This window comes from Salvia miltiorrhiza, chromosome 3, assembly GCF_028751815.1.
Source record: "Salvia miltiorrhiza cultivar Shanhuang (shh) chromosome 3, IMPLAD_Smil_shh, whole genome shotgun sequence".
NCBI lineage: Eukaryota > Viridiplantae > Streptophyta > Magnoliopsida > Lamiales > Lamiaceae > Salvia > Salvia miltiorrhiza.
Genome location: NC_080389.1, coordinates 11,080,395 through 11,097,759, shown reverse-complemented (window position 1 = coordinate 11,097,759; position 17,365 = coordinate 11,080,395). Strand labels below are relative to the sequence as shown.

The window sequence follows — 17,365 nt, the reverse complement described above, 5'->3', positions numbered from 1 at the left end:
GCTGCTCAACCTGCACATTTAGAAATATATGCAGGGCTGAGTACAAAAGTACTCAGTGGGCACATATGCCTACTATGAAATATAACATGCTTCGTAAAGTTGTAAATTGTCATGCCATCATAAACAGTACAGCAAGGGAGTTTTTCGCTAAAAAGGCCCAAGCTTACTAAATTCATTTGTGATTCTTAAAGTTCGTCTGCAGACTAAGTTCTCTTGTAATCTATCATATCTGGAACTGTGTGCCGGAGAGGTGGCCACCTCTCGCGGACACTTGACCGGCCAACCCGCTAGATGACTCACGGTCACTGGTGTACACTAGCCCTGGCAGGATAGCTATCAACTGCCCAGGACCCGAATTCGATTTCATAATAACTGGCAAAGCCACATCAGATAGATATCATACCAAACATTGAAACATTTATGGCAAGACAACAGTTGAAATAATTTTCAGTTCAAAGATTTTGCAATGAAATAACTGTTCAAACATAACATTAAACTCATTTGATATATATGAAAGTAACCCACCTGATAGCAAAGCTTTGCTACAGATTAGTGACTCCTTGACGAGCTCTTATTCTTGCGCTCGACCTTTAATCCGAGAAAATAACGTAAGACTTTAAATCGAGGGAAAATTCTCAATTAAATGAGAATGCGTAATTAAACTATGCATGAATCTCGTATGCATGAACTATTATTCTGAGATAATAATCAGGGAATTTCTATTGTTAATCCAGGCTATCGGATTTAAACAAAAGCTAAGTCTCGTCTCATGAAGCCGGATAATTAACAAAAATTAATCCGTTCTCTTCGGGGTGTTCTAATCCGTCAATTAAATAAACCCCGCTCCTCGTAGTCAATAGAAAATAAATAAATACTTCAGCTTATTCGCTTTATAACCTCATAATTAATCGGCTTAATAAATAGGAATAAGTAATGTTATAAGATTAAATAATTAAAAGGCTCAACATAAGGCAGCCTAATAATCACAATCAAACATCATCAAAACATGCTCTGCTTTTACACTGACTCAACTTCAAAATTTAATCTGTTCTGACTCCGACATCTCCTGGATTCGAGACTCATACCGAAAGAAAGATCTTCGAGTCTAGTTTCATATAAAAAAAATTAGAGTCGAAAACTCCAAGTGGTTTGAGAGATATGACGTTTTTACCACGATCTACCATGTTCGGCAGTTTTGAACAATCGAAAACTTGTATTTTTGAAAAATAGTAAACGTTGTCAAACTGGGCTCAACTTTGGTGGATATCTAAATAACACAATAAGGTTAATACCATAAAAATTTGGAAAGCTAGATCACCCAGGAAGCTACTGAAATAAATGACTCTTTTCTCTGTTCTCTGAAATTCTCAGTAGTAATGTGCAGTTTAGGTTTTGCATTTTAAAGAAGTATCATACGAAGTTGGAATGGCTTGAAATTTTACCAGGGTACTCAAGACTCATGTAGGGACTTGCTATAAAATTTTCAAAGCTGTTAGACATCGACAAACCGTCGATCACAGTAGGTCAGTAGGCCTACGAAATTCATATTTATAAGTCCTTAAAAATAATTTATATAAATCAAGAAATAATAGTTTAATCCCAAAAATATTCATTAAAAGTCCATCCTAATTTAAATAAAGAACGGACCTCATTTAAAATAAATAGTCCCAAACTTGTTACGCACATATACTAAATCTTTCACGAAACATCCTTTAAAATAAACTTTGATACATAGAAAATAATTCAACAACTTGAGCTCTTAAGGGGTTGTTTTACAACAGACACCAAATCTACCTCGGATCTCCAAATGAGGCTCCAAAAGACATTCTGGAAACTAGACATTTCAAGGATCATTCTCCAATTTGAATCGAATGAAAAACAATTCAAACGAGCAAGATATGCCCTCTCAAAGTTGGGTATTTAACAAGCAAAAATCTGTAAATTTCATATTTCCAGATTACAACCAAGTCAGTGGGCTTTCTTTAAAAATTCATATCTCCCTTTACAAAACTCCACTGGGAACCCCAAAGGTCAATCTGGAAACTAGGGAGAGATCATAACACTCTCCAATTGGATTTACTCTAAGAACCTTCATGGTTTAGAAGATATGACTATCTAAAGTTCAGTGCACAAAAAGAGTTCAAGTTTGGCAGATTCAGAACATAAATCGGAAAAACCACTTTAAGCTTCACCAAAAATTCTAAAACTGAACAAGTAAGTTCCCAACATGTCAGTGAATATTCAGTAGAAAGATAGGCTTGAGAATCAAATATTTAAGTCGGCCTTTTCCACCTCAAAGTCGTAGGTTTGTAAAATCTACTGGATGGTACATGGAATAAGAACTAGATTTCAAGAATTTATACCGGTTGTTTCCCTTACTCAAAAATGGTGAGGCCGATGTCAAAAGAAAGATACGGGAGTCTAGAGTGACATATTCAAGTTTCAAAGGTTTTCACCGAGTGAAACTTTACTTATGATCTCCCAAAGATTGTTTACCAAAAATGTATTCCAGATGGGCAGTGATGTTTACAAACTCATAAATAAATCATGCGAGCTCTAAATATTCTGAAATTTTACCAAAATATAGAAAATGCATGAAAGATGATACACAATTAATTTGGGAATTTTTGGGAACCGTTTGGATGGCTGGAATCGCCTTGCAAAACACTGCCGGAGCAGTGTGCTTATGGCAGATTCGCTGCCTTACCTCATGCACGGTTTTTCACCCAATAAACTCTAGCTTCGAGTGTTGGGGTACTACTGGACTGGAGCAGCTTGAAATCTTGGCAAAGTAGTTAAGCCAAGTCTTCCTTCTCTTTGTGATTGCTGGTGCGAAATGGAAGGAATGGGTGAAGTGTTGGAGTTGATGGGGAGCAAAGGTAGTGGAGATGGTGGAGAGCATAGGGTAGTGGAGTTGATGGAGTGGGGAACAAAATTAATGGAAAGAAAAAGAGAAGAAAAAGAAAGGAAAAAAAATGTAGAGGAGAATTATTGATGTATTTTCTCTGTCTCGGTGATTCTGTAACTGTAAGATGGATCGTGTGCTCGTATATGCTTGATACTGTTTATTTAAATAAATCTCGTATTTCGACATGTGATTTCTCACTAAAACCGATAAATTATAAAATGAATCTAAATTAAATCCGTAGATTTAATTCGTTCGTTGTTCTGATATCTAAATTAAATTCGTAGATTTAATTAACTTCCTGAGTCGGAAATGATTCACGATCTGAGTAAAAAATAAAATCAAATTCCATCTCGCTTAAATAAATAACGTGACTTTGCTAAGTCAGTTATAACTCTGAAATAATATCATTGACTGCTTTAACAATATAAATTCAGGATCATAAGCTGAAAACAATATAAATTCAGGATCATAAGCTGAATTTATATCAGGATAATAACCGTTTTCATTCACTGATGAACAAAAATAAACACTCATTACTGGATTTAAAATATATAAAAGAGCGGGTCACTACATATTGTGTAAGCCGATGCAGCCCTCACTTACACGAGGAATTTTAATTATTAGTAAAATGTGTTATTTAAATTTGAGCAATTAAATTTAAATGAAAAGCATAAAAATCAAAACTAAAAAAATCATGTAGGCTATCATGTAACCCCAATGCAGCCTCTTTACACAATGTGGTCCCCTCCTCATCAAGTAAGCTATCATGTAGGCTATCATGATGCTCTTAATTCACACGCAAGAAGTGCAAAATGTGAAACCCGGGTAAGGGATGCAGTCGAGAAACTGACTCAACCAGCCAAAACTAAAATTGTGAAAAATCTGTTGGTGTTAAATTTTAACTCCATAAAAACTTTACAATATTTATGGGATTTGTTATTTTATTTGGTTTTGCCTTCTTCACGGTTTGTTTGTAAGATTTACTAGATAAAATCATGGAGTCAAAGATGGTTGGAAGACTCCTACACATAAGGAAGATATGAAGAGATAAAGGAGAGAAAAAAAGTTGTTGAAGGCTGCAAATGTGATTGTGAGGCTAAGGAAAGAGAAAGTAGGGTTGGTAATGTTTGTTCCTACAAACATGGAAACCCTAACCACTCCTACAACCACTTCATCCTATACTTGCAGCACGTTTCTCAAGGCTTGAAGAACAAGTTGAGACGCCTATATAAGTTGGGAAAGAGTTCTCATTCATTGTGCAGCTTGAAAGAGAAATAGGTTGTCTGTGTACGAGTGTTCTGTTGTGTGTCTAGATAACATATATCCTGTTCAACACTCGTTGTTTTTGTCAGGTTTCAGAGTATAGCTCTTGAACCTAGTTTTTGTTCTTTCGTGAGAGTGTTCTTTAGTGTAGTTCATTCTCGTTTTAGTAAAGTTTTTGCCATAGGGCGTTTTCAAGTTATAATTTATAACTTGAAGAAAGTTTTACATCCTTGTGTCTTCCTATTTATTTCCGCTGCTTTATACTCTGTGTGCACTTGTGTGCTTCTTGAATACAGTGCATCACACCAAGTTTCTGTGAAGCAACACTTTCAAAATCTAACCGAAAGTAATCGGCCGAAACCGAACTAAATGAGTTGACGATTTGGCAAAATGAAAATCACCATTTTCCATTACAATTTCCTAATTCAAGCATCAGTATTGTTATCACAATTTAGTAACAACACAATGATCCCCATTCTCAGGAAATACTTTCAAACTCTTAGAAATTTAAGGGACGAGAATAATATTCCAACATGCATGGAGGGAGAAACAGAGTAGAAACAAGATATGAAGAAACCACAACTGTCGTCGCAAATAAATGTCATTACAAACACATAATCACCAAAGGGGAAAGAGGAAGAAAATATACACAACTGCGCGAGCTCATGGATTGATATTCACAATAAATATATCGGAGATGAAGTCTGAATTCTTGATCTTTGTTGCAATGCTTTTGGTTGTCACCATCTTTAACTCCGTCAGATGGTTCATCAACCCAATCGCTTTCGGGAGGGTATCCAGATATGGACAATCATGGATTTCTAATTTCTTGAGAAAACGCATTCCACTCTCTCCAACTTGTACATTTCTCAGATTCCATAACTCTTCGATGCACAGGACTCTAAGACCACGGAAGCTGTCGGGCAAGATTACCATTTGTTGACCAGTGTATGCATTCCGCAATTTGAAGTAAATTAAAAAGCTAATCTTCCCTAGTAGTGGCATGGTGTCTTCATCAAGACAACTATTAACCAACGTCAATGATTCAAGTTCTGGAGGGAAACTAGTTGGAAGCCTCGCAAGACGTCCATCCAATTTCAGAGTATGAACTTCATGTAAAATACCAAGGTCATCCAAACAAGGCATGCTTCTGAAACGATACCCTCTTAAGATTAGGATTCTAAAATGTTCCAACTTCGCCAATGATGAAAGAGCTTGCTTATATCTGAGTTTTCATCCAATTCTTCTATGCCCAATTTCTTAAGCAAAGTTAATTTTTTAAGCTCGAGAGGTCATATGTCCAATTATCAACCGAGACGTAGGTTAAGGTCTCCAGAAACTGTAGCGCGTCTATCTTCAAAGGCTTTCGGCAAATCACATTAGACAAGTAGAGGTGGCGAAGGCTACACATTTCCCATATAATATCTGGCACCTCCACCATAAAGTTTTGAGCTATATCAAGAACCTCTAGCTTTTTCAACCACCCCAACGACTCTGGGAGCTCTCGTATGTGATTATTTCTCAATCCCAAGTAACTTAATTCAATCAATGTGCCAATACTTTCCGGTAAATTCTTCAGCCCAAAATCTTCCAAGTCAAGTATCCTAAGTCGTTGATCAAAGCTCTTCCAATAGGATGGACTACTGTCCAAGTAGCCACCTCCATGGAAGAAGAGAGAAACAAGATGTTTATCTTGATCCGTGGAGTAGTTGAACTTGTCTCTGCTACAAATGATAACACGATGATGACGAGGACTCTCAAAGGGTCGATTAATTCCGTTGTTCCTTAGGATCTCAAAACCTAGTTTCTCCTCAGCTTTTTGGATGGATAGCATATGTAGCAGAGTATTCATGCTATACTCCGTGCTCTTGTTCTCGACTGCAATAACAGATTCAATGATTAAACCATCTAAATATGATTCACAGTCCATTCTTGAAACCACTAGGACTCTCAAAGGGTCGATTATTTCCGTTGTTCCTTAGGATCTCAAGGCCTAATTTCTCCTCAGCTTTTTGGACGGATAGCATGTGTAGCACAACATTCATGCAATACTTCTTGCTCTTTCCCTTAACATCAATAACAGATTCATTAATTAAACCATCTAAATATAATTTACATTGATGTGCTGCATCCACTACTCCTCCAGCAACCCAAATCTGTGTCAACTTTTCTGCCCTCGAAGTTGTATTTTCCTTAAAGAAGGCCATACACATGAAACATGAAACCAATTTAGGATCCAGTTTATGATAATATGGTTCCAATAACTTCAATGTTGAACTAAAATCAACTGATTCAAGATGTTGTTCCCATTCACTCCCCCCTCTGAGTTTTTCTTTTCTGCTAACTGCTTTCCCACCTCTTTTATACCTAATGGCAGAGACCGCCACATTTTCTCAACATTTGTTTTCCCATATGCTCCAACTTCATTGGGAATTTGTGCTCACCCGTCAATTTATTGCCATGGTTTATTGTTTTAAAAAACAATTGCCAGCTTTTCTTAGAATCCAAAGGTTTCATCAGATGAATATCTTCTTCTTCTATATATATATATCCATATGTATTGTGTGACTTGTGAACAACAATCTACTTGCATTCTCTGCTTACATAAGAACAATACAAAAAGGAAGGTTATTCAGTCTGGAAATTTGAATTGTTAGATTACTTGATTCAGTCATATTTTTTAATATTTCTTTTACACATGTGGAAAGATTACTTAGGAGCTTATAAACTCTTGGAATTTATAAGATGTAGTTTCTTAAGAGCTTATAAGTTGTTAAAGTGTTTGGATAATTAAGTTTATAAGCTAGAGAGGGAATTTTTAATTAGAGAATGAAATCTTTGTTAAAAAGAGAAAATAGAAGAGAGATGAAATTAGAATGATGCTCCCTCCATCCACAAAAAATAGTCATTTTTTTGCCATTTTGGCATGTCCACAAAAATTAGTCCCTTTCTATTTTTGGAAACCATCTATCGCATGGTGGACCCCATTCTCCACTCACAATACCATACATTTTAAGTGGGATCTTTTCTCTACTCATAATACAATAACAATTTTTATTAAAATCTGTGTCGTCCTTTACTATGACTATTTTTTGTGGACGAAAGGAGTATATGATAAAATAAAAAATCATAATTGAGTTATTTTTATAAAATGAGTGTTGCTTATAAGATAATGAGAAAATAAATTGAGGTAGAATAACTTAATTTTGGAGAGCTTATATAAGCTCGAGCTTATTTTGTTAAACACTTTAAAAGAGCTTATAAGCTCAGCGCTCAACGAAGGTTGGATGGTTGTAGCTCTTTCATAGTGAAGTAAGTAGAATTAGACACCCAAGCACGGCGCTCGAATCTCTCAACGACGATTGGATGGTTGTATATCTCTCTGGCAAGAGTTGTCTTTCCAATACCACACATCCCTTTGATAACAACAGTCTTCAGGTATTCTGCCCCATCAAGAATCCTGTTGCGAAGCAGCATTTCCACATCTTCGTCCAAGCCAACCACATCTACATCATCTTCAACATTTTGTGATGATCTCATGTTGGACTCATCATCTCCAAGTTTAAGGATCTGCCTTCTGATCTCTCCGATCCAACTATCGATGGACTCAGAGTTGTTTGGGAAATAGTTACCAATGGTTATGCGTTGTATGAAAAGGTCGAGGGCATCTTCAGCCACGTCGACAACGTCAGATACCAAAAAATTTAGCCTTCTCCCATCTCCCAATTTCTTATCCCTCATGATATCCAGAATATCTCTCATCTCTTTAATTACCCATTCCATTTCCACATTTGTTTCATAATCTTGATAAGTAATGTCGAGCTTCTGTACCACCGATAAGAGGAAGGCCTCCGACATGTTTCTGCTTCCACCAAACTGTCCTAATAGCCAATTTGACAGCATTATTAATATACTCCCTCCGTCCCATTTATATGGGCTTGTTTTCCTTTAACGTATGTCCCAAATATATAGATTTCTTTTTTTTCATAAATAGTAATATTTTTTACTCATTTATTATTATATCCCTATTTAATTCTTTAATTTACTTTTACTTTAATTCATCATTATATAATAAATATGGGCATATTAGGAAGTTTACTATTTTTTTTCATTTCCAATTATTTTTCTTAATCCTTGTGTTAATTCCAATCAACCTATATATATATATATATATATGTATATGGGACAATATAGAAAAAAATGATTTTGGATTGAACTGAATTTGCTCAAGCCAAAAGATTTCAAAAATTTCACTCTTTATAAGAACATCATAATAATGTGAATTTAATTACGATATAATTGAAAACATCATTAAGACATTAACACGTGAATTTTAAAATTTATCTAATCTACGGAGAACAAAATAGTTACCCTTTTGTAATTTCTCTTCTTATTTTTGTAAAATCAACCACAAGAGATTCAAAAGTTGCAGTACTTAAATCCCCCTACCTGATGTCAAAAGTCTCACATTCAATTGTGTGCGTGTATTGGACAAGCGATAAAGGATTAATGGCTAAGGTCAAAAGTCTTGGGTTCGAGTCCCATGTGACGCGACCTTTAAATTTCTTTATTTAATACTGTTAATTTTTTTATAAAAAAAGTCTCACATTCAATTCATTTCTTTATTTTTTTCAGAAAAAGAAGAAGTTTGTAGTAAGACACATAATTGAAGTCATGACAAAAATAAAATAAAAAATTGAACTGATGATCTATTTGGTCCAACCCAATTTGATTATTTGGGCTTGACAGCCAGGCGCACCATACTATATGCTTGAAATTTTCTAATTCTTTCATGTTCATTTTAATTTTTAATGATTATTTTGTAGCTTTTTTTTTTTTGAAGGAACGAGAGGTAATATTATTAATCACAAGAACATGGTAAATGGAGATGACCCACCACAAAGGCCGAAGGTTTATTCTAAATATGATGTGAATCGATATCTCTCACAGCTTTCGCTAAATAATGCACGATAACATTTCGGTCTCTTTTCACATGGCGAAGAATGAAAAAATCAGGGAGCGTCATGAGTTCTTCACGGCAAGAGTTGGCAATAACTTAATAATGTTAATGGCTCGCTTGCTGTCACTCTCCACCATGCCATGCACAAAATGCTCTAATTAATTACATGTCACTATTGAGCTTATTGGAAGCTGCTGTATATGTTATACCTTATTATTAATTGAATGAGAAGTGTTATTTGATCACATTGTGTCGATCATAAATTATCATATAGAAAAAAATTAGGTTCAAAATAATTTTTTTAGCTTGTTTTATTATTTTATTCAGATTCTAATTTAGATTTCGTAAAGCCTAACTAATCAAAATTAGTTAATTCTAATTATTATTTATTTAATATTAAATTAATATTTTGTATTTCATTACGGATGTCCTCATCTTACAACACATCATATTTTTGTGATTTTTTTTTATAAATTACATAAGTAAATAAAAAAATTCAAAGACCGCGCGATGGAGGATTCGAACCCATGACATCAGGTTTTGAGCATTAACCTCCCATCGCATATTTTTGTGTTTTAATTTACACGCAAGATGTGCGGAATATGATAAATGAACACTACCCCACACATAACTTTCACAATTTTATCCTTGTAACTTACAATATTTACTCATAATCTATTTAAACAATACTCTCAATATCAGACCCTTTCTCCACTATCAATGTTTCAAACACACAACTACCAAACAAAAAAAAAAGGAAGAAATGTAGACAACTGCGCGAGCTCATGGATTGATATTCACGACCTTTATTTTGGAGATTAAGTCTGAATTCCTCATCTTTGTTGCAATCCTTTTGGTTGTCACCATCTTTATCTCCTTCATATGATAAGTCGACAAAATCGCTTCTGGGAAGGTATCCAAATATGGACAATCATGGATTTCTAATTTCTTGAGCCAATGCATTGCACCTTTTCCACATTGTACATTTCTCAGATTCCATAACTCTTCCATGCACAGGACTTCGAGACGAGGGAAGCCGTCGTGCAAGATCACCATTTGTTGACCAGTGAATGCATTCCGCAATTTGAGGTGTTTTAGCTTTGGTAGCTTCTCTAGTAGTGGCATTGGGTCTTCGTCAAGACAGCTATTAACCAACATCAATGATTCAATAAATCGAGGGAGATTATTTGGTAACCTGGTGAGGAGTCCATCCAATTTGAGTTTTTCGATCCTATGTAGAATAGCAAGCTCATCCAAACAAGGCATGCTTCTAAAACGATACCCTCTTAAGATTAGGTGTTTAAGACCCTCCAACACAGCCAATGACACAAAAAGCTTGGTTACATTTAAATTTCCATCCAATTCTTCTATGCCCAATTTCTTAAGCCACATCAACTCTTTTAAACCCGAGAGCTCATATGTCCAATTATCAACTGAGACATAAGTTAAGGTCTGTAGATCCCGTAGCGCATCAATCTTTAAAGGCTTCAGACAAGTCACATTAGACATGTAGAGGTGGCGAAGGCTACACAATTCCCATATAATATCTGGCACCTCCACCATAAAGTTTTGAGCTATATCAAGAACCTCGAGGTTTTTCAAGCACCCCAACGACTGTGGCAACTCTTTAATGTAATTATTTCTCAACCCTAAGTATCTTAATTCCATCAATGTGCTGATAGTTTCCGGTAAAATCTTCAACCCAAAATCTTCCAAGTCCAGTATCCTCAGTCGTTGTTCAAAGATCTTCCAATAAGACGAACTAGTGTCGACGTAGCCACCTCCATGGAAGAAGAGAGAAACAAGATGTTTATCTTGATCTGTGGAGTAGTTGAACTTGTCTCTGCTACAAATGATAACACGATGATTACGAGGACTCTCAAAGGGTCGATTATTTCCGTTGTTCCTTAGGATCTCAAGGCCTAATTTCTCCTCAGCTTTTTGGACGGATAGCATGTGTAGCACAACATTCATGCAATACTTCTTGCTCTTTCCCTTAACATCAATAACAGATTCATTAATTAAACCATCTAAATATAATTTACATTGATGTGCTGCATCCACTACTCCTCCTGCAACCCAAATCTGTGTCAACTTTTCTGCCCTCAAAGTTGTATTTTCTTTAAAGAAAGACATAGACATGAAACAAGATAGGACGTCGGGATCCAATTTCTGATAATATGGTTCCAATAACTTCAATGTTGAACCAAAATCAACTGATTCAAGAAGTTGTTCCCATTCGCTCTCCCCTGAGACTTTCTTTTCCGCTAATTGCTTTCCCACCTCTTTTATAGCTAATGGCAGACCGCCACATTTTCTCAACATTTGTTTTCCCATATGCTCCAACTTCATTGGGAATTTGTGCTCACCCGTCAATTTATTGCCATGGTTTATTGTTTTTAGAAACAATTGCCAACTCTGCTTAGAATCCAAAGGTTTCATCCGATGAACATCTTCATCACGTACATATATGTCCCTATGAGTTATGTGACTCGTGAGGAGCAATCTGTTTCCATTGTCTGCTTACATAGGAACAATACAAAAAGGAAGGTTATTCAGTCTAGAAATTAAATTGTTAGATTTCTTGATTCAGTCATATATATTTTTTTAAAGAAAACTATTGGACACTAATAATCTTTGGAATTTATTTTAACTTTAATCACAAAAACTTAAAATCTATGTTAAAATCATAAGCAGAAAGATGAGCATTCATACTTTCTCGTGGAAGAGCTTTCAAGAAAGACTTCAAGTGCATTTGTTTGGGCATGTCGTCGAGAACTATAAAATATGGTGTTCCTTGCAGGTGTTGGGTAAGCATATCTCGGAGGCTTCGGTTGTCCATATTCTCCAATAACGAAGATGTATGGAGATTCTGAGGGTCTTCTACCTGTTGTATTAGTTTGATAAGTAGCTCTTTAATAGTGAGGTCAGTAGAGTTAGATACCCAAAGACGACGACGCTTGAATCGCGCAACGACGGTTGGATGGTTGTATATCTCTCTGGCAAGAGTTGTCTTTCCAATACCACACATCCCTTTGATAACAACAGTCTCCACGTATCTTTTGTCATCTTCCCCACCAATAATGCTTGTGCGAAGCAGCATTTCCACATCTTCCTCCAAGCCCACCACATAGTTGTCGTCAACATTTTCTGATGATGTCATGTTGGACTCATCATCTCCCAGTTTCAGCATGCGCTTTTTGATCTCTCCGATCCAACTATGGATGGACTCATAGCTCCTATATATATAGTAGTCTTGGATTCGTATGGAAAGGTCGATGGCATGGTCAACCATGTCGATAAGGTCAGATACAAAAAAATTGAGGCTTCTTCCCTCTTCCAATTTCTTATCCCTCACAATATCCAGAATCTCTCTCATCTCTTTAATTACCCTTTCCATTTCCCTATTTGTTTCATTCTCTCGATAATAACTAATGTCCAGCTTCTGTATCACAGATAAGAGGAGGGCCACGGACATGTTTCTGCTTGGAAATAACAAATTCCAACAAATCGATAAATTGTTAGTGGTATAAGAAAAATGATTTTGGATTGAATATAATTTAGTCAAGCGAATGATTTAAAAAATCTGACTCCTCATAAATGAACATACAAGAATCCCACTCCAATTACAACACTAAATGAGTTTGAACTCTTCAAAATTGATCACTACAATAAATATGGCCTCACGCACTTTATACTACAATCTTTCGCTCCTAAATGACCGTATAATTATTGGCTTAATAAAAAATTTATGAAGCGCAAACATCTAACATTCTGATATAAAATCTCTGTATAATCATGCTAGTTTTCATATTATTCAAATCTGAGGTGAAAGAAAATTACCTTTTTGCAAATTCTCTTCTTATATATCTTTGCTCGTCTCGATAACGGTGGAGTTTGATATCTTTGAACAAGCCAAAACAGAGTTGGGAGGGATCATAAACTACAAATTCACAAAGCCACAGTTACAGTTGTGGTCAAATTCAACAAGTTATATATTTTATTGGGTAGTTTAAATAGAAACAGTAAAATACTTAATTTTCAACAAATATAGGTTAGACAATTCTAATAGAAGGCAAAAAGGGGACACAAACACATGCACCCACTTGATATTATTATTTTTATTAGGTTGCGTTTAGTTTGATGGATAAATTTATCCATGGAAAATGATGGATAACAAAAATTTATGCTTTAAAATGTCTCATTTCCTTTCCAACATTTAACACAAAAATATTTTTCCTTCCTTATTTTCACTTTTCAATGATGAATAATATTATCCCTTCATTTTTGGTGTGATGATATTATTCATGCTTGAAGTGAAAATAAGGAAGAAAAAATGCTTTTGTGTCAAATGTTGGAAAAAGAATGAAGATATTTAAAGGCATAATTTTTTATTATCCATCATTTTTCATAGATAAATTTATCCATCAAAGTAAACACAACCTTATTAGTATTGGTATTGTATGATCCCAATAGTAGTCAATATATTTGAGCTTTAAGTTTCAACTGATATATTAATCGAACCAGATATCGAACTTAATAAGGCGGTTCGGTATTCGACTAATCGAAAAAAAAAATGAATTTCAAATGCTCAAACACAAACTGAACTGTTGAAAAAGCAGCAAGTATTGTAAATTTGTATTCGACAAGAAAAAGAAGACAAGTATTGGATTCAGTAAACCAGAGTTTTGATAACATACCTTGGCTGCTGGCGACGTGGTGGCGCCGAGCGAGCAACGGGGCGGCAGAATCCGGCGGTGTTTACTGTGATTAGATTTAGGGCTCTGAATAGTGAATCTCGTTTGAGTAGAATAAGGGATTCAAGGTGTTAGAAAGTTGTGATTAATTATAATGAATGTCCAGTTGAAGAAGCCAAATAATGTGCATATTTAACAACTACTAATAAAATAATAATATCACCAGTTTATCTCGAGCCAGCTGAAGTGTTGACTTATTGTTTCACACGTAATATTTGTAGGGATAAAAAACAAGTTTGAAAGAAACTCCCTCCGTCCCACGAATCTTGATACGTTTGGTTTCGGCACGGGAATTAAGGAGTTATAGATTAGTGTTTTAAGTGTGTAATTAATAAAGTATAAAAATAATAAAATAGGAGAGATAATGGAATAAAGGTGATAAAGTAGGAGAGAGAAGATAATAATTATTACCCAAAATAGAAACGTGTCAAGATTCGTGGGACGACCCAAAAATGAAAACGTGTCAAGATTCGTGGGACGGAGGGAGTAGTTAAATACTAGTAGTTAATATATATAGTTAAGGCTGTTGAATGATTATCTAGTTCAAATAAGATTGTGAACTATTAATTAAAATTAGTTTATTTTCATAAAAGATGATATGCATGATTTTTTAGAAAACAAGTAGATGTGGCTCTTTCTATGCTTTCAATGTATATGTTGTTGAATATTGGAAATAGAATTACTGTTTACTCCCTCCGTCCCACTGTAAGTGAAACTTTTTTTTTTGGGCACGAGAATTAAGAATGTGTATTTTATGTGTAGGTGAAAAATTGAAAAGGTGTTTAAAGGGAAAAACTTTTACCTAAAAATAAAAGAGTCTCACTTACAGTGGGACGCCCAAAATAAAAAGAGTCTCAGATACAGTGGGACGAATGAAGTATTATAGTAAGTGACTAGCCCATAATCCTCAGTCCATTAAAGTTGCACTCGAGCACAAAAAAAAAAAAATTGTACGAATTATCCAAAAAGAATTAGCTCGATTAAACCCTTGTGCAAATACCTTCAAGTTTCATATATTACAACAAATTCAGGCCTTTTTCAAGGTAATTTCTAGGTTCACCCCTGTCTAGTTGGGTGGTTAGATGTGAAATAATAAAGTCACAAGATTCTTTCCACCATATTCATCAAACTAAAATGTGAGCTATAATTAAATTGAAATAATAGTTGCTTCTTTCGCCATATTTCTCTTTAAATAAAAAAATAAAAATTTGGCCATTAATTGTTTTAGGATAGTTTATATAAATAGGTCAACTTTTTTTTGGGCTTACGGTAAAGGGCCATATTGGGCCCAATCAAGCTATTTTGCACTTAAAATAGGTTTACATGTGGTTCACGATGTCAAATTAGGCTCAAATATGACCCAAGTTTGCTGAAATTTATAAATGGTCCAATTTAATTATGTTAGTGATAAAAAAAAATGACTTAATTTTACCAATCACATTTAGACAATGGCCTAAAAATATTTTAAACTCCTAATAGTTCATGAAACGTTGAGAGCTTTTGATAATGTGCAGGTGCAGGCAATTGGTATTAGTCAACCTAACATGTCCATTGACTTCAAAAATTTGACTGTAGTGCACGTGGGGTCCGACAACCTAGTTAATTTTTAATATTCAATTTAATTTGAAATTGTCTCCTATTCATAAAATAAATACTGGCAGTAGATAATAGTAATACAAGTAATGGTACTAGTTTCAAGTAAAGTACTAATTCTCATGAGAAATTGTTTATTTAGTTCGATGATACCATACCTACGTTTAGGTGCTTCACTCAGAGCAAATGATCCACTAATTAAAGCTAAAATATAAATGAACTTACACAATAAACTTTCTTTTACTACGTCCCTATACCTTCTCAAAATTTCAACCGCGGTAAACAATTGAAAGCAAGTCCTTAACTTACAATCTAGGTGTAAACACAGGGCACTAATTCATTAACAAAGTAAAAGAATAGTTTATACAAAACAAAAATTATCGATCATCTAAGAAAAGCTTCTTGACACATTCACACTTCTATGAAATGTGTGAGATTACAATATGAAATCAAGAACTAAAAAACATATAGTAGAGATGCTTCAAAAACGTTCACGATGTCTCCATTATAAAGGGGTTGTCTTGCTAAACCTTGCTCAAGCTTTCCTTGCATGATAAGTTAAATTTAAGTTTAAAAAGAAAAGTTACATTTGCATGTGTATATTCATATGTTCTATATTTATGTGACTTCAAAAATTAGCTCTGCTAGATTTTCATGTGTAAGTTCTATTTAAATTATCTAAATATAACATTATTCTCCCTCCGACCTATTAAAAGTGGCAGATTGTTTTATTGCACGTAAAATAACAAGAATGCGTAAAGTGGTTAAAAATAGTAATTTAAGCCACTTTTAATGGGACAGAGGGAGTATAATTTATTTGAGCCATATTTTTATTTATTATTATTTTCAAAAGTTTATTTTTTTTAATCTTTATCATATTTGATGAAAACTTTTGTTAGTTAATTTAATTCCAACTCAATTTTTTTAGGGTAATTCTATTCACAGCCCCCGTTTTACTCAGTATAGCCTCCACTTTAAAATAATAATAATAAATAATTATAAATTTACTATTTAACCCTATAGTCCATAGCCTCCAAATTAAATATTTATCCAATAATTCATAACCCTCAAATAGTATTATTTTTATTTTTCCATACGCAAAACTCTGTTGCAGATTTCAATTTTTATCGTCATTTGTTTTTTTAATTTGGGGAAAAAGAAGGAAATCATTTGGAAACTCTGTTGCAGATTTCAATTTTTTATCATTTCTTTTTTGGGGGAAAAAGAAGGAAATCATTTGGATGCTTAAAATTTTAGCTTTTTCTTTTTTTTGGAGTTGGTGTATTATGTATTTGTAGAGAGTTGTGTATCCTCAGATTATTGGTAGATTTGGATTGATTGCAATCTCTCTCTATTTCTTTTCCGAAATTAATTTCTTGCGATTCTTGATAAACAATTGACAGGAAAATAACATCTAAAATGTATGTTTTGACATTGCTAATGGCCTACTAATCAAGTGTTTTTCACGGTTTCCTGTTTCACAGTTTTTCACGGTTTCCTGCTAATTTTCCTGTTTACAGATAAATTCTGGACTAGAATGTAGAATTAGAACGTAGGAATATAATGAATGGGAGGAAAGCAAGAGAGACAGATAGAATTGCGACGAAATACAACTCTATCATCAATCTCTGCTCCAGAATTGCTAAATGCAAATAATATTGGGGGCTATGTAGGGCTGAGCATAGAACCGACCGAACCGAAAAAACCGACCGAACCGATCATTTTCGGTTCGGTTCGGTTTTAGAATTTCTGGTTGTCGGTTCGGTTCGGTTTTTATACTTAAAAACCGATGGGGATCGGTTCGGTTGTCGGTTTTCTAGTTTTGGTTCGGTTATGAACCGAACCGAACCGATGATATATATATAATATTATTTATTTTATATT

General features: G+C 34.6%; 2 protein-coding genes across 2 annotated transcripts in view; both read right to left on the bottom strand.

Moving 5' to 3' along the window:
• LOC131017525 (probable disease resistance protein At1g58602) overlaps positions 1-17,365 on the bottom strand; it is a 71,016-nt gene that overhangs the window by 48,528 nt on the left and 5,123 nt on the right. The window lies entirely within an intron of this gene.
• On the bottom strand, positions 9,739-14,073 carry LOC131017523 (probable disease resistance protein At1g58602). The gene is made up of 4 exons (XM_057946299.1): positions 13,832-14,073; positions 12,975-13,074; positions 11,847-12,613; positions 9,739-11,650 (listed from the first exon to the last, which is right to left on the bottom strand). Exons 3-4 carry the CDS (start codon positions 12,607-12,609, stop codon positions 9,915-9,917), a joined length of 2,499 nt encoding a protein of 832 aa, XP_057802282.1. The 5' UTR covers positions 12,610-12,613; positions 12,975-13,074; positions 13,832-14,073; the 3' UTR covers positions 9,739-9,914.

Excerpts from the sequence above, each read along its gene's own strand:
- LOC131017523 (XM_057946299.1), bottom strand. The coding sequence starts at position 12,609 with ATGTCCGTGGCCCTCCTCTTATCTGTGATACAGAAGCTGGACATTAGT. Across the intron at positions 11,651-11,846 it reads GAAAGCTCTTCCACGAGAAA|ACAATGGAAACAGATTGCTC; the intron begins GTATGAATGCTC and ends CTATGTAAGCAG.